The sequence below is a fragment of the Lepidochelys kempii genome, chromosome 1 (genome assembly GCF_965140265.1).
Source record: "Lepidochelys kempii isolate rLepKem1 chromosome 1, rLepKem1.hap2, whole genome shotgun sequence".
NCBI classification, from domain to species: domain Eukaryota; kingdom Metazoa; phylum Chordata; order Testudines; family Cheloniidae; genus Lepidochelys; species Lepidochelys kempii.
This window is the reverse complement of record NC_133256.1, coordinates 35931507-35949688: the sequence shown is the minus strand read 5'-3', so window position 1 is coordinate 35949688 and position 18182 is coordinate 35931507. Positions and strand designations below refer to the sequence as shown.

The following is an 18182-nucleotide window of genomic DNA, read 5'->3' as shown; positions in this document are numbered from 1 at the left end:
AACTAAAAGCATTGTGCAACCTCACCTGCAGGTAGAAAAGGAGGGAATAAATGACGAGCTGGCAGCTCCCCAGATCAGCCAGGAGAGAGGAGCAGAAGTCTCTCCCCGCTCCTGGAGCAGGTTACAGCCCCGGAGAGAGATGCCAGCGTGCGATCTTGACTGGATTGTTTGGGTCTTGTCGGCTGACTGTTAATGATCTGCTGCGGAAGCCACCCGCACAGGAGAGAGATTTTGCAGAGCAGCTGAGCCAGCAAAGAAGCCGCGCGCTAGCACCGCCCCCCCACCCCCCCTTCCTCCCAGTCTGCGCTCGCCTCCCACCCAGCTCTCTAGACAGCGGCTGCTCGGCGGCGTCTGGCTCCCAATGGACGTGGCTGGTCCGGAGGATGCCCCCTGCCCGCGGGCACCGTCGGAAACAGCAGCAGCTCCCGCGGCTGCAGCAGCGCCTCTGAGATCGCCCCGCAGCCTCTTGCTTGGGATCAAAGACAAACTCTGCACTTGGTGAGTACAAAGGGCAGAGGCGGCGGGCGGACTTGCCGCGCGTCTCTGCCCTGCTGCGAGCCGGAGGAGCCCTGCCGAGGCTGAGCCACGTGTGATCCGCACATGGGGCAGCGGGGAGCTCCCTTCCTGGAAGGGATGCCCTAATCGCCCCCTCCCCCCCCCCGCCAGAGGGCCACCCTATTCAGAGCAGCCCCCTGGCTGTGCCCAGCTACCAGCGCGTGTGGGCTGCCTGGGGCGTTTACACGTGCTTCTCTGGGAAAGCCCCAGCACCAGGGATAATAGCGGCGCCGCTCCGGGACTGCTTGGGAGGCGGAGAACGAGCCTGTGGGTGAATTGCAGGATCAGGAGACTAGTTCTCAGCGCTGCCGCTGACCCAGGGGGGTTGAGGGGACGCTGTAAAACGCATGGAGATCCTCGGGTGGAAGGTGCTACAGAAAAGCACGGTATTCTGTAGCTTTTGCTATTAAATCGGTGCCCCCAGCTTCAGAGCAAACGTGCCCCCTTTCCCTGATCTACCAGCCACTTTATTGAGCACCCAACTGGGTGTTGCCACACGCGAACAGGATGGACAATTGCAGCCTGATTTGGCACCGTGTCCGCCCTTTGCAACAAAACAGCCCCGGGGTGCAATGTAACCTGGGCCTGGCTTGTGGGCTGATATTCTGCAGGCTCTAAAGCTGAATTAGGCCTGCTAATGGCTCACGCACAGAGTTTACAGTTAGTGGGATTACCATGAAAAAGTCAGTACCAGGGGGATGAGTGCTTGAGGGGCAACCCTTGATGGGTCCCCTTTCACCCCTCCACTCATCCCTGTTTGGTGTCTCTGTAAGGTAGTAACAATCTTTTGGGAAGGAGTGGCAGGGCAGAGCTAGTGACCTGAACAGGGAACAGACTCACTCTGTCCACCTTTGCTGCAATTCTGGCCACATTTACATTATTGGTAAAAGTCCCATTGATTTTAATGGACTCTGGATTTCACGCTTTGTGTCCTGTGGATAAACTGGGGGAAGGGAAGCATGATGTAATCTCCCATCCATCTTTCTGCCTTTTAAAAACCTGCAGTAGTGAAGTCTGGGTATGGTGTAGTCACACATACCCTTAAATCAGTGGTCTTCAACCTTTTTAGGACAAGATCACTTTTTGAATGTAAGGGCAACCCAGGATCTTCCCCTTCCCTGAGGCCCTGCCCCTTCCCCAAAGCCCCGCCCTGTTCACTCCATCCCCCCCCATTGCCCGCTCCTCCCCCTACTCATTTTCACCGAGCTGGGGTAAGAGGTTGGGGTTCGGGAGGGGGCACAGGCTCTTGGCAGAGCCTGGGGCAGGGGGTTGGGGGGCAGGAGGGGATGAGGGGTGCAAGCTCAGGGAGAGAGTTTGAGTGTAGGAACAGGCTCTAGGCTGGGGCAGAGTGTTGGGATACAGGAGGGGGCATGGGATGCTGGGTCTGGGAGGGAGGTCAGGGGTTGGGCAACGTTGGGGTGCAGGAGGGGGTACAGGATGCTGACTCTGGGAGTGGGGTCAGGGTTGGGGTGCAGGAGTGGGTTTGGGATGCTGGCTCCGGGAGGGGGCTCAGGGCTGGGGTTTGGGCTGTGACCTCCCGCCGGGCAACACTTACCCCCAGTGGCTCCTGGTCTGTGGTGTAGCATGGCTGCCGCTAAGGCAGGCTCCCCGCCTACGCTGGCCCCACGCTGCTCCTGGAAGGGGCCAATGCGCCCCTGGGGGGGAACGTTGGGGGGGAAACTTGGCTCTGTGTGCTGCCCCTCTCTGGAAGCACCACAACTCCCTGTTCCTGGCCAATGGGAGCTGTGGGGGCAGTGCTTGCAGGCAGGAGCAGCGTGCGGAGGGAGATCCCTGCCCCTGGGGCCACACTGGCCGCTTCCAGGAGCGGCGTGGGGCCAGGGCAGGCAGGGAGCCTGCCTTAGCGGCAGCCCCGCTTCTCCACCAGAGATTGCGATCAACTGGGAGATCCTCTAGGATCGACCAGTCAATTGTGATTGACCGGTTGGTGACCACTGCCTTAAATGAACCATCACCATGAAAGGCTGCTTTTAACTCTTCCTGTGTGACTTTGGTCCTGTAAGATGTGGAATGTGCTGGCCCTGATCCGGCAAAGCCTGTAAGCATATGTTTAACTTTAAACATGCCAGTAGTCCCACTGAAAAACTACTCAGATGCTTTCATTTAAGTGAGTGCTTAAGGCTCTTAAATCAGTGAGGCATTGCAAGGCTGACTATAGCAAAGCCTAAATACCTTTTAAAACTTTGCGCCTAAATGTTTTGCTGGACTAGGACCAGACTGCTTTGTACCTTGCAGAATCAGGCCTGTATCCCCACTCATCTATCCGTCTGTATCCCAGAACCACGACATAGTAGGAACATTTTTTACAGCATTGTAACATCACGGGCCAGGATGACAAGAGAGGTTTCTAAGAGTCAAGTCTCTCAAGGAGGATCCTTTTTGTGTCTAACACAGGACAACACTCAAGACTACAATCTCTTTTGCATCTCAGTGTCTGACGAGTGACTTCAGCTGAGACAAGCTTCGTATTGGAGAGTATTAGTATCTGGTGAAAACACAAATGGGAAAAATCTTCACTAAAATTTTAGAAGTCATTTTCTTTCCACGGGTTAAGAAAAGGAACTCATTCTTTCAAAATATTCACAAACATGTTGAATAACAAAAGTTCCTTTTTAAAACCTATAGACTGAAAATTACTTCAGAATTTTTCATTCAAATTTTTAAAAGAAATTTTTGGTTTACAGGTTTTTGAATGTTTTGGGGCTCTTTTTTTCCTTCACCCTTCCCATTTTTCCCACATTTTAATTTTCCCAAATCTTTACCCCTTTTTCCATTTGCCACAGAAAAAGGGGGAAAGACAAAAGAGGAAGGAAAAGGAAGTGGGAAATAAATAAATCATAAACAACATTACTGAGACTACATTTTTCATTTTCTAATCTTGTGAAAATGAAAAAGCCCCCAGAAAGTTTGTGAAAATTTTGTTTTTTCTAAAGATTTCTGATATAGAAAAGAACTCATTTTCAACAATAACAAAAAAAGCCTTCATATGGAAAAAACAATTAACCAGCCCTAGTTTAGTTAGAGGTGGACAAGGTCTGTTAGGTCATCTAGGCCAATGGTGCACAAACTTTTCCAGTTGCGCTCCCCCTTACCATTAACAGAATCTGTCCGTGACCCCCCATTACTGCACAGTCAAGGCTTCCTCAGCAGCATGCTGCTTCTATATTGTTGCCAGGCTGCATCGCGAGGGCAGGGCCAATACCTGCCCCTCTGTCTCTCCCCTCTAGGGTTTTCAGGGTGGGGAGGGCAAGTATGATAGTCTCTGGGGGCAGAGCCAATGCTGGGCGTGGAGGCTGGTGGAAGCAGAAATCAGCGTGGACACTGACCCACAGACTGGGTAGCCTGTTGAGGTGAGTCTGGGGAGTAGGTGGTGCTCCATCCCCAGCCCCCTGTGGGAGCTGGCATGAGCCATCTGGCATCGCTGTTCGCCTCGCCCCCCCCCCCAAACATTCCTCCATGCCCAGAGAGGCACACCTCATAGCCTAGATCAGTGGTGCACAAACTATCTCACTGCCAATGCAGGATTGTTTTCTGAAAGCTAGCTAAGTATGGGGATCTCAAAAAGGGAAAGAAAAAAGTTTTCTTTGTTCCTATGGATGAATTTTGGCAAAGTTGTGAAAGGCAGTATATATACCCTGAAGTGTATGCATGCAGAGCCATCTACTCTCAGAGAACCATTTTAGGAACTGTAATAATAATTCATATACTATTTTGGACTTTTATCTCAAGGCTCTTAATACATTTTACAAACATTAAATGCACTTCTATTCTGAAAAGTATCTCTGTAAAAAGGCATTGTTGGGCTCCATATTTATTAGTGTCTAATAACTTCTGTGTTAAATATGCTCAGCTTACTTTTTTTTTTTTTTATCTGCCAGCTCTGCACTCACAGCCTGCAATCTGTTTCTTTTTCATACATCATCAACAGTAACAAAGACCTGCAGTGACACCTCTGCAATGCCATTAACTTTCAGTAGGTTTGCATAGGTGACACCAAACAACTCTTTTGAAGAGTCACTGAAAGGAGTAGAACCCAGCTCACGCTAGCTGTGCAGGGCTAACAAAAATAAAAAGTAGTAAGTTTTGTTATTAGCACTCCCGCCAGCAGATCTGACTGAAATATACACACGGGCAGAGCTCTTGAATAAGAAAAATGTAATTTTTATATAATCTATCTTCAATGCAGACCTTTTTAATTAATTTAGCCTCACAACACAACTAAAAACTGCTTTGAGTTACAGCTGCCTGGCTGTTACAAGGGTTCACACAAGCTTAGTTGCTAGTCTGTGGGTACATCTACACAGCAGCTAGCAGGTATAATTCCCACGTTGGGTAGATGTGCATGTCCTAGCTCTGATTGAACGAGTGTGCTAAAAACAGCAGTGTTGACATGGCAGCATAAGCAGTGGCTTGGGCTAGCTTCCAGAGTACAGTCCTGTACGGGATCCTAGGTATGTACTTCAGGCAGCTAAACTGAGCCACCACGTGAGCCACAGCGGCCACACTTAGGCCTGGTCTGCATTACAAAGTTAGGTCGATGTATGCCTTGCATCAACCTAGTTGTGTGTGTGTCTCTACACTGAAGGCTCTGTCTACACTACAGTGTTTTGCTGATGCAAGTTATGTTAGCATACAGCCGCTGCAGTTAGCATATTGCTTGTGTGCATGCAGACTTGGCTCCTTGCACTGGCACTGTGTGTACCCATCAGGAGAGTTTGTGTCGATGTACAGTGCGGTGCTGCATTGTGGGTATTCAGTGAGCAACCCACCACTGTTCAGCACTCTGTCTTGGGCATAAGTGAGTTGGGCAGGGTGACTGGGAGCAAGGGTTCAACTTCCCATAAAGCAATGTTCTCCATCCCATAATTTTCACACCTGTTATCAATTTCCCACAAACCCATGTGGAACTTGTTGCTGTCTGCCATCTCTGACAGAAGCATGGAGCCTGCACAGCTCTGCACTATTGTTGTGAGCGTTGCAAGCACAGGAGGCCCAGTCCTCTGGTATTTGCAAAGCCGCAAAAACTGCAGGGAACATGGCAATTTCTTGGAAGACAGACTGCCATGGGACATGAGAACCAATTCAAGGTGGTTGTTGGCATTGACAGAGTATCTGCAGATGGTGGAGTGCCGCTTCTAGGATCAAGAAATGAGCACCGACTGGTGGGATCGCATCGTGATGCGGATTTGGGATGACAGGCAGTGGCTGCAGAACCTTTGGCTGTGCAACGCCATACTCCTGGATCTGTGCACTGAACTCACCCCAACGATCCAACTCAGGGACACCTAAACTGGGAGTGACTCTGTGACAGGGTCTGAGACTCACCACCGCAGAGCCTCAGGGAATTAGCTCTATCTAGTGCAGAGTGCCCTCTGCTAGTGGTGTCCAATCCATCTCTCACCCTGCTGGCATTTGGGCCCATGTTGCTCCTCGCTTGGCGGTGTCTTCTTCAGGACACTGCCCTCTGGCAGTGCCTACTGCTTCAGCCTCACCCCCTTCCAGGCATTTGGTGTTATCAGTAGTCCACAATCTGCACGTGCTGTAGTGGCCGGCTGCAGCCTCTGAGTCTAGCCCCTTTGTCACAGGGGCCAGCCACAGCCTGTATCAGGCCACGCTCCTCCTCAGCCAGGTGTAGTACAAGGGGGAAAGGAGGGGGGACCCAGGCCCACCCACTACTCTGGGTCCCAACCCAGGGACCCTCTAGCAGCAGCCTCTCTGCCCTCCTTCTCTCCCCTTGTCACACTATTGTCCCTGGGCTGCTTCCCCTTCGGCCCTGCACACCTGGTCAGCCCTCTGCAGTAAGGCCTGCAGCCTGGGGTTTTCCTTGGCCGGAGCTCCCCAGCGCCTTCTGCCCTTCCCCAGCACTGCTCTGTCCACAGTGCTACCTTTCTGCTTAGAAGCCAGTCCTCCTCCCTTCCCAGTCAGGGAGAGAGTACACTGCTTCCTAGCTGGGCAGCCTTGATATAGGACCTTGCCCGGTCCTGATTGGCTGCCCCTCCCCCCACCCTGATTGGCTCTCCCCAGGCCTTCACTGATTGGATGCTGGTTCGCACAGCCTCTCTGGCCTGGTTCAGCCTATTCCTCAAGGGATGGGGCTCGGCCCCAGCACAGACTCTGATAGTGCAGAAGCAAGTGGCAATCACACTGTGGACACTTGCAATGGCAGATTGCTACCTGTCCGTGGGAGTCATTTTGGAGTGGGAAAATCCACAGTTAGGGCCGTTGTGATGCAGGTGTGCTGGACCATTAATAGTCTCCTGCTACGCAGGACTGTGACTTTCAGCAATGTGCAGGACATCATGGATGGAGCAATAGACAGTACACATATCCCTAGTTTGGACCCAGAGCACCTTGCCACAGGGTACATCGACAGAAAGGGTTAATTTTCTATGCTTATGCAAGTGCTGTTGGATCACTGGGGATTTACTTCATTGCCACCAATGCTTGCTGGTCAGGGAAGCTGCATGATGCTTCTCTTGTTCAGACAGCTACAAGCAGGGACCTTCTTTGCTAACTGGCAATGTTGAAATGCCAGTAGTGATCTTTGGGGGACACAACCTACTCCTTACGCCCTGGGCTCATGAAGCCGTGTACCAGCCATCTTGACAGCACCATGGAAAGATTTAACTACCAACTCAGCAGGTGCAGAATGACAGTCATGGTGGGAGGTGACAACTAGGGGTGTGTAGTCGGAGGGGATTTATTGTCACCTTGTTGTCACCTACCATCCCACAGCTACAACCCATACTTGACGAGGACCTGTGATGTGGGCTCTATTCACCATGGAACGGTGTCCCCTCCTGGTGGTTCTGGTGATTAGCTCTGCCAGGCCAATGCCCCTTCCTTCCATTGTCCACTGTCTCTTTCTCCCAGTCTGCAGCCCCGCTCTCGCTATAGGAGCTGCTGCTGCCTCTTTGTGACTCTGTCCTCCAGCCAGGTCACTCAGCGGTTTCCCCTTCCAGGGTAAAGTCCTTCAAAGTCTCTTCTGTTCAAGTGGCATCAGGCATTCCTCACATCCACTGCCCTGACCCTGTCACTCCTGCAGTGATCCAGGCAGTCTTCTAATTCATCGCCCCAAACAGTACCACTCTGCAGTGGTTTGTAGAGGAACCTGCCAAGGGCACTTTACCAATCAGTCAAGGTCTGCAGCTTCCCTGACCTTACTGATGTCACTTCTGGATTACTTCTTTCCTGCTTCTTCTCTTCCTTCTCCCTTACGTCAGAGGGCGGGACCCCCTGCCTCCTGGCTTCCTTTCCTTCCTGTGACTGGAGTGGTCTTAATGGGCCATTTCACCTTGAGTGGTTCCTTGAAATATGTGTTAACTACTTATACTAAACAATCTGTTGAACCTTGAATTTAGGTGTGACACTCAAGTTTCCCAGCCGTGAAGAAGAGATTATGTAAACTCGAAAGCTTGTCTCTCTCACCAACAGAAGTTGGTCCAATGAAAGATATTACCTCACCCACCCTGTCTCTCTAAAGCCCTTGTGTCTCTGGCTGTTCAAACTCTAATATCCTGGGACCATCACGGCTACAACAACACTGCACAAAGACAAGGGCTATTGGACAAACTCAACGAGGAGCTATACGGTGTAGGGAGGCTTTGAAAGAGCACTGTAACAGCAAGCCAAAGTAATGTGCTCTGGTGTACTGCACTCAACCTGGCGCTGCAGTTTGGGGGCCTGTTAGGAACCGTGTGATGCTTGCTGCACATCTGTGCATATGTCACCAACATTGCAGCTAATAATGTTGGCATGCTTGCTGTACATTTATGGTGACTACTCTGTGTGGCACTGGCCCTATGGGTTGTGAGTGTACAAGATCGCAACTTTCATTGCCACCAGGCATCGTGCCACTGCAGCATTTCAAATGTAGACAGGCCCTTATATTTTTGCTGTACTAAGGTGTTCAGAGCTAGAACATGTATGTCTACCCAGACCGGAATTACACCTCCCAACTGCAGTTTAGACATACCCTAAAACTATGAATGCATCCGATGAAGTGAGCTGTAGCTCACAAAAGCTTATGCTCAAATAAATTTGTTAGTCTCTAAGGTGCCACAAGTACTCCTTTTCTTTTTCCTAAAACTGTGTTTTCACTGCAGTTAACTCAAGTTAACTCCTCTTGAATTAGCTTAGCTTGAGTGCAAAATAATTGCAAAATGACACTAGAACAGCACAAAATAATTGTATTAGTGATTGCATTAGCAGCTGATGAGTTTTGGTAACTTGAGCTGTCGCCTGTACCCCATCATGGGCCAGCCAACTTGAGTTAAAAGCATGCAGTCAGTTTTGGGGTTCTTGAGTATGTCCGCACGACAGTGTATAGAGTAGACATACCCAAGATGGTTTTGATCCAGCAAGCTCGAATAAGAATAGCAGTGAAGCCACAGCAGGTTGAGTGGCCGCAAGGGCTGCACAACCCCATCCAGGACCCTGGGTATGTATGTATTCGAGTGGCTAGCCTATGCTGCTGCGGATTCATTGCTACTGTGATTTGAGCCAGCTAGCTCAAAGCTATCTGGGGTACGTCTACATGTGCTGACTGCAGTGTAGAAGAAATACCCTTGGGGTTAGTGTACAGTGCAGCCAGGAGTGTGAGTTATCTGGTAGCTTTAATCTAGCTAATTCGCTAAAAATAGCAGTGAGGATATGGCAGCGTGGGCTGCACAAGCCTGCCTGACCCCCCAAGTTCAATATCTTCATTAATGATCTGGAGGATGGTGTGGATTGCACCCTCAGCAAGTTTGCGGATGACACTAAACTGGGAGGAGTGGTAGATACGCTGGAGGGTAGGGATAGGATACAGAGGGACCTAGACAAATTGGAGGATTGGGCCAAAAGAAATCTGATGAGGTTCAACAAGGAGAAGTGCAGAGTCCTGCACTTAGGATGGAAGAATCCAATGCACAGCTACAGACTAGGGACCGAATGGCTAGGCAGCAGTTCTGCAGAGAAGGACCTAGGGGTGACAGTGGACGAAAAGCTGGATATGAGTCAACAGTGTGCCCTTGTTGCCAAGAAGGCCAATGGCATTTTGGATTGTATAGGTAGGGGCATTGACAGCAGATCGAGGGACGTGATCGTTCCCCTCCTTTCGACATTGGTGAGGCCTCATCTGGAGTACTGTGTCCAGTTTTGGGCCCCACACTACAAGAAGGATGTGGAAAAATTGGAGAGAGTCCAGTGAAGGGCAACAAAAATGATTAGGGGTCTGGAACACATGACTTATGAGGAGAGGCTGAGGGAACTGGGATTGTTTAGTCTACGGAAGAGAAGAATGAGGGGGGATTTGATAGCTGCTTTTAACTACCTGAAAGGTGGATCCAAAGAGGATGGATCTAGACTATTCTCAGTGATAGCAGATGACAGGACAAGTAGTAATGGTCTCAAGTTGCAGTGGCGGAGATTTAGGTTGGATATTAGGAAAAACTTTTTCATTAGGAGGGTGGTGAAACACTGAAATGTGTTACCTAGGGAGGTGGTGGAATCCCCTTCCTTTGAAGTTTTTAAGGTCAGGCTTGACAAAGCCCTGGCTGGGATGATTTAGTTGGGGATTGGTCCTGCTCTGGGCAGGGGGTTGGACTAGATGACCTCCAGAGGTCCCTTCCAACCCTGATATTCTATGATTCTATGATTCTAAGCATGTACTTGCATTGCTAGCCCAAGCTGAAGCCCACGCTCTCACTGCTGTTTTTAGTGAGCTAGCTAGCTTAATGCCGGGACATCTGCATGTCCTGCAGCTGCAGCTCAGAGGTACCCGTGTGCCTACACAGCAAACGAAGATGTGATTGTAGCACAGGTAAGCATACCCGTGCAAGCTTTAATATAGCTAGCACAGCTACCAGTAGTAGTGTAGACATGGTGCCCAGGGCTTTGGCATAGGTCTTCTCATGCTACAAAAACTGTGGCAGCATAGGCTAGCCGCATGATTACGTCCCAGGGTCCTGGGTAGGCTTCTACCACATGTGCTGCCAGCCAAGCTGCTTTGGCTTCACTGTTATTTGTGATTCAAACTAGCTAGATCAAAGCCAGCTTAGCTATGTCTACCCATGCTGCAGTCACTCCTCTGATTGTAGAAAAACCCTTACTGGGGCAACACTCGAGTTAGCTCAGCTGTGAATACAAGCCCATAGTCAGACAGTTTTCAACAACCACATTGTTTTGTGATGTACATGAAAACCTGGCTGTATCTTTGCAATATTGCCAACTTCAAGCATTCAACGATCATAGAATTTCAAATCAAGTTCATGGTCTTTGTCCTTGTGCTCAGAGCACTCCATGGCCAGTATATCTAAAAGATCGACTAAAGCTCCAGGACAAAGATGGTGGCTGACAACACCACTCCTCTGGTACATGGGAGTTCTTAGCACTAAAACTCATCTGTGCAGGAGACCGCATGATCTGAGATTGTGGAATGAATACCCCCAGAAACTAAGAAGCATCACAAACCTCACCATCTTTCACTCCCAAGTGCAAGGCACTTTTCTTTGAGCTTGCCTTTTCAAACATAGATAGCAACAGGTATATTTATTAGCTCCCCACCACTCTCCCCAAAACCAAAACAACAACAAAACCCTTATCACAACAAGGCATGCCACTGCACATATTTCTGTGTCTGGGGAGAGGAAGAGAGAATAAACCACACATGACAGATGTGTAGTTGTGTTGCTTAATGCACAACTGGAAGGAGCTCAGATACTGCAGTGATGAGTGAGATTTAATATCCTACACTGAATAGAATAGACAGAATGTCACCAACATAACCAGCCTGTGAACTAGGCTAGGAATATAATTTGATATATTAACTTTGAATGTCTAGAAATACAACAAAGCTCAAAACTACTTTGAATTAAATAGATAACGTGCTTGAAAACCAAAGTGGGCTAGAACCCTTTCCCTAGTTTTAGCTGGGCATAGGAAGAGGCATGTGAGTTAAAGCAATGCTTGCGCAGGAAGTGTTCGTTCTAATCACCATCAAGAACTGCAGTGGAATGTGATGGAAAATAGCAAACATATCCACACCTAATAATAACACTTTGCATTTCTGTAGCACCTTCCCTCCAAATGTCTCAGCTGACTTCAAGTCACTCAGGAATTGAGTCTCACAGGATGCTTGAGTTAGATAAGTATTATCCCTCTTTTATGGTTTGGGTAACTGAGGCACAGAGAGTTTAGGTGGCACAGGAAGTCGGTGCAGAGCAAGGAATAGACCATAGGCCCTTGGTATCAGAATACCTAGCTACACTGGAGATATTCTCTGCTTGGTTTTAAAACCACTTCAGCTAAACTGAATTTAAAATTATTTAAAGAGATAGTATGGACTCAGTTTTAGGTGATTTAAGTTGGCTTGATCTATTTTTACTGAACGGGTTCCAAGACTGTATGAGGTTAGAAAATGCTTCCCGTGTAGACAGGGCCCCATGTGCATGTGTAAGTAGGAGGTGCGCTAAAAACTGGTTTCAACAACGTGTATGAGCTGAGGAGCTAATGAAAGGGAGTGGAAGAAAGAACTAGCTTGGAAGAAACGGCTTCTGATTTTTTTCTGTAAATATTAAGATAATTAATATTTTTTTAATTCTAAATTAATTACATTTTTCTTTTACATTTACAGTCATATTTTGAAAACACTTGCGCTGGGTCAGATGCTTTCCTTGTTTATCTGTGGGACTGCTGTTGCAAGCCAGTATTTAGCAGAACACTACAAAGTGAACACTCCAATGCTACAAAGTTTTATCAACTATTGTTTGCTTCTTCTAGTTTATACGACTATGTTGGCATTTAGGAGAGGTATGTGAAATACTGTGGGAGGGATTTTGGTTGATAAAACTCTGTTTTCCTTGCATACTTTTCAGATTAATGCACTAAAACAGTGAGACATGCACTCTGTGAAGTATGGGCCAACTGAACACCATGAGAGATATGAGAGATATCATAAAAGTAGGGGTCCACTCCTGCACCCACTGACATCAATGGTAAAATGCCCAATGACTCCAGTAGAAGCAGGATTGTGCTGTAGAAGTGTGAATTCACCTGAATATTGTGGGGAGAGCAAAGGAGGTTTTATTTGTTTCATAATTAGTTAAAAAAACCCATTTTGTATATATTTTAAAGTATCAGTGATAGCATAGTGAGAAGCTGGCAATTTTATGGCTCTGACCCTGCCTTCAGATAAGCACGAGTGGACCCCTTTACTTGTACAGAACCCCACTGAAGTCTGTGGACCTAATTCTCAGTTACTGAATTCCTATACTTCTGGCAGGAATGAAGAGGGAGGATGTGATGGCAAAGGCAGCTTTAAGATACCTTTGCACTTCCTGTATTCGGGGCTATATAGGGCTATGCTCAGCCTTTTGAATAAATTAGAGCAGTCCTGAGGCTGCTGCTTTTCTTATTCATCTTCTCTTTAAACAGCCCTAGTCTTGTCAGTTTCTTTTCAAATGGAAATCTTTCTATGCCTTTAATCATTTCTATTGCCTGTCTGTGGGCTGCGGTCTGTTTCTACTTTATCTTAATTCAGATGGGCCAACTAGAACCAAACACAGTAATATCAGATATACCTTAAAAAACATTCAGCATTCCTTTTGAAACAAACGTATATTGACTGAAGTTTTCTCTAACCAGGCAGTGACAACCTTTTGCAAATTCTGAAAAAGAAATGGTGGAAGTATATTCTGTTGGCACTAGTGGATGTCGAAGCTAATTACACAATTGTAAAGGCTTACCAGTATACAACCCTAACGAGCGTTCAGGTATGGGTCCTTTTCCCTTTCTGATTTGCTGCTTTTAAATCCGTTTGAATCTGTTATTATCATGAGATTTTTATAGAACAAATATGGAACTGTTTTAAAATGGAAAAGATTGTCAATATATGGAGTCCTCTCTGCAGTCTGGGGAGTGGAGCATGCTGTGCCATGAGTAATACTTCTGGGAAGCAGTGAACATTTGCTTGTGGTATCCAGTGCCAAGTCTCTTGAGTACAGCTCTTATTCGTTTGATAGAACGCGTTTTTAAGAGTTTGCTGACAACAGCTCCATTTCCTGGGTGGTGCAAAACAAGGATTTGGGCCAGATTGTGTCTCTCTGGCAAAGGCCTTTGTTGGGGGCAGGGTGGTGCTGTCCCTGCCCCAAGGAGCTCTGGGAAGCATTGTAACACAGTGGGGCACACCTGTTGCACGACACTTAGGTGGGTGCATTCTCATCCTCGGTCAACCAGTATTTCTGACCAGTGTGGAGTGGGAGCAGGGCCATCATCCCACCTGCCTCCTGTTCTTCTTCACCCTGTTTTGATGCGGCTTGTACCCGCATCAAAGGAGCACTGCAGGGAGCAGTCCCAGGACACAGGGGAGAGCAAGGACTGCAGCTGTGGCTGCCCCTTAATGTGAGGAGAATGGGAAGGTTCCTTTCACACCCTTCTGCTCGAGCAGCTGCACGGGAGTCAGCCACACCCTAAGGAGCTTCAGCAGAGACAGAGATTTGTGAGTGTGACTGAAAGCAACCCTGTATTCACACCTTATGCACCACTGTAATAATCTTAGTACTAAATAGGCCTGTGAGGTATCACGAGGCTTGTCAATAATATCATGGTGGTGAAATGTAAGGAGCAATATTATATGTAATATTATGAAATCCCCCTGTATGATATTATTAGCATACTTTCCAACCCACATAGCCCTGCCCAGGCAGAAGTTGTTAAACAGGCCTACCCTAAACAAAGGAATGTGTGACATGAGTAGTAAACAGGGTCCTCGGGACAGCAGGGGGAGGAAATGACAGGAGACAAAGCAAAATTTGCATTTCAGCAAACACAGGTGAGAAGGAAGATAATGGCGCCTTCTTCACCACCACATTCCCTGTCACCTTCTTTACAGTTTGATTAAACTTTGCTTTGGGATAACCTTCAGAAGTTCACTGGACTATACAAGAGAGGGGCCGAGAACCCCACGTTATATCTCTCTCCTTCACCTAAGGAGACAAAGTGTCCAAGGCCTTTGAGCCTCTGGGAGAGATCCTGACCAAGGAAAGGGTCAGTCATCATCTTTCTGGAAGACTGTGGGTGAGAAAGGCCATCTTAAACAAAGCCTGGACCCAAAATTTGCTAGATTAGGTTTTAGATTTTTAGATTTATGTTTTCACTTTCATCTCCTGTACTTGAATTCACTTAAAAATCCTATCTTCTTTTGTAATAAACTTGTTTTATTTTTTAAAATAAGCCAATCCAGTGCCGTGTATAAATTGAACTGTTTGGTAACTCCAGTTAAAGTAGCAAACTGTTGATTATTGACCCTTTACAGGGACAATAAACCTTTAATATTGGAACTGTCCAGGAGATACTCCTGGGGAAATGCTGTGCAACTGCAGTGCAGCAGAAAAATGCCCCCTGAATTCCCTTTGCTTCCTTGCAGAAAATGGTTTCTGCGGGGAAGCAAAGAGAAGCTGCACCAGTACTCACTCACCCCTTCCAGGCAGCTCAGATGCTCTGTTTGCGCTGGGCATGCCCCAGCAAACTAGAGACTGTTAATTCCAGCTGGGGGAGAGAGCGCGGGAAGAGGATGGAGAGAGAGTTCCCCTTCCCCTTCTCCCTTCCCTGCATGAAGCAGCAGGGGCTGGGTCAGATCAAGCCCCAGAAATTTACCCTGGCTGCAGGAAGCCCTGCACTGTGGTGGGGATCTGGCTCGGGGGCGGGGAGGGGGGTGTTCCAGGTGTGTGGCGGGGTGAGGCTCAGTGGCGGGGGCTGGGTGTGTGTGTGGGGGAAATGCACTGGGTTTAGGTGGACAGGGGAAGCAGCTCCCTGTACAGTGACCCTTCCCCCCACACATGCACCCAGAACCCCCCTCTCCCTGAGCCTCCTCTGCATCAGGAGCCCCTCGCACCCAGAACCCCCCCACTGATTTGTCCAAGCTCCCACCCTGCCGAGCTTCACCCTCTGCATCAGGAGCTCCCCAGACCCCCCCACCAAGACCCACTCCCCCAGTCCCCTACCCAAACCCTAACCACCTTCACCTGGAGTCCCCTACAGAGTCCCATTCCTCCTGCACCCAGAACCCCTACCAAGCTGCCCACACCCAGATTGCGCCACACAGAACCCTGGAACTCTTGAGGTAATTCTGCACCAAAAAATTTAAAAAATTAAAATTCTGCAAAGTTCTGCATATTTTAATTGTCAAAATAACACACAAACACAATAACAATATAATCACACCATTTTCAATTATTTTGGTAATTTATTTCAAAATACTTGTCAGCAAATAGTTGAAAATGGTGTGATTATATTGTGTTATTTTGACACATACAATGTGCAGAATTTTGCAGAATTTTAAAATATTATGCATAGAATATTTAATTTTTTGTCACAGAATATTAATTTTTTTGGTGCAGAATTTCCTCAGGAGTAAAGAGGCAGTGCAGAACAGACATTTCTGGGAAATTTTGGGACTGGGACTGTGTTGGGATCCACCCTGCAAGTAGTAACCAAGGGTGAGGGAAGCCAAAGTGTGACTGGTGTGTTGCTGACAGGCTGCTGGGGTCAGAGTTGCTGGACCAGGGGTGTAGCTATACACAGATACTCGGGGTGAGAACGTGCATACTGTTTGGCTGTTTGTGTGCAGCCCAGGTTGGGAGCTACAACAGCAAAGCACTTTGAGGCACCCAAGGTTGCAGGGGCCGTGGTGACACAGCCCCTCACTGGTCTGGCCTGCATCTGGGAATATGACCGTGAATGAGCCAGGCGGGGAGAAAGAGGTGTTTAAAATACAGAGAGAGGCCCGAGCCATAACGTTTAGCCCTATTTCTGGTGCTGAATTTCCCCAAGGCCCTGGTCACTGCTGGAGACAGGCTACTTGACAAAATGGCCCAGTGGGCTGCCCCCTTAAAGCAAGTTCAGGATCCTCTGTGCATCAGTGAATCGATGGAGCTTGAGATCAGCCTCATGATTCTTCTCAGTGGGAAACTTCCACTCAGTGGGAAACTTCCACATGCTTTCAACAATGGAAAAGCAAAACTATTTTCTTTAGTTTAGCAGATGTTTGTACTGCCAAGGAAGGATCTTGTAGATTTTTACAGCGATAACATTGAGATGGCAACTGCTATTTCCTGGTAGATAAAGAAAAAAGGATTTTGGTGCACATGTGCAATGGTTTATCCTGCCACAGTTCAGACAATGCCAGTGGAAATTAGAATTGTAACAAGGACATGTTTTAATTTCATGCCATCGTCTAGCTGAGCTGATAACGGAAACAAGTTGTTTGACCATATACTTCACAGCACAAAATATGCAATATTGAAAGAAAGATCGCTTTATATTAAGGGCCCATTTATAAATGGTTTCTGAATAATTATAGATGTTATCAACATGTTATAGACAAGAGTATTATCTATTATAGATATTTATAAGCACATTAGTTGAAGGTGTTATAATGGTTATAAGCAACCTATTGACCTGTTGGGATCTCTGAATCTGTAATAATTGACTAACCATTTATTAAAACATCTATTAGCTGTTTATAAATGAAACCTCAGTATAAAGTGTGGCCAAAACTGAGCTGAGACAGAACATCTGGTAAATCAAATTGGAGGGTCATTTTTGTCCTCCCGATAAAAAAGGAGGGCAGAATTGAACAGCAACAGAGAGTTTGCTGAGGTGCTAGTAGCAATAACTCCAAACGTCAATTGCCTACTTCCCCACAGGTGTCTTAGAGTGCTATAGTATGAACCCTTATTCTTATAAGTAATCCCAGTGACATCAGTTGGCCAGATTCACTGCTATACTTCAGCTGCTTTGCCCTTCTCCGATTATGGTGCTAGAAGATGATATCTTATACTAGAGGGCTCTATAATCTAGTAGAAAAAGACATAATAAGATCCAGTTGAAGTTGGAAAAATTCAAACTGGAAATAAGATTTTTTTTTAACTGAGGGTGATTAACCACTGAAACATTACCAAGAAAAATTACCCATCCTTTGGATGTTTAAATCAAGATTGGAACTCTTTCTAAAAGATGTGTTCTAGCTCAACTACAAGTTATTGGAGTTATTGGGCTAGATGTTGGAAACACTGGCTAAAATTCTATGGAGGTCAGAATAGATCATCCCATGGTCCCTTCTGGGCTTAGAAATCTATTACATTTTTTATTTTAAAAATGATTTTTTTCTGTCTTGGCTGGAGGACTGTATAATGATTAGAAAACTAGTGAAATGGTGACCGCGTTTGTCTATTAACAGTGAAAGGGACATTTCTAGACAGCTTTGCTTTTGCTTCTCAAATAGGGCAAACTGGAGAGAATCCAGGGAACAGAGAAAAAACTGATAGCAGGATTAGATGGAGCATGTGATTTATGAAGCCCAATTAAAATTTAACCTGTGACAATTCCTCTTTCTGCTGTCTTGATTTTAGTTGAAATACTCTGTATAGTTATGAGCAAGTGAAAACATGGGGTTATAAACAAAAGTCATTTTGCAGCCTTGCTTTTCTAAGTGGTAATCACACTTCAGTAACAGGAGTGCAGAATAAAACACTGAAATGGTGTATTTAGAAAGGTAAAAAGTAACAGTGAACATTAAGTACGGAGGGCTAAATCTTGATCATGGTACTTATGTGAGACTTCCCATTGAT

General features: G+C 47.1%; 1 protein-coding gene across 2 annotated transcripts in view; it reads left to right on the top strand.

Moving 5' to 3' along the window:
- The first annotated feature begins 296 nt into the window (after positions 1–296).
- SLC35F2 (solute carrier family 35 member F2) overlaps positions 297–18182 on the top strand; it is a 33303-nt gene continuing 15417 nt past the window's right edge. For both annotated transcript variants that reach the window (XM_073320315.1, XM_073320402.1), the window contains exons 1-3: positions 297–498; positions 12188–12363; positions 13198–13325. In XM_073320315.1, the coding sequence (XP_073176416.1) occupies positions 362–498; positions 12188–12363; positions 13198–13325 (441 nt within the window). In that variant the 5' untranslated portion in view covers positions 297–361. The remainder of the gene's footprint in view (positions 499–12187; positions 12364–13197; positions 13326–18182) is intronic.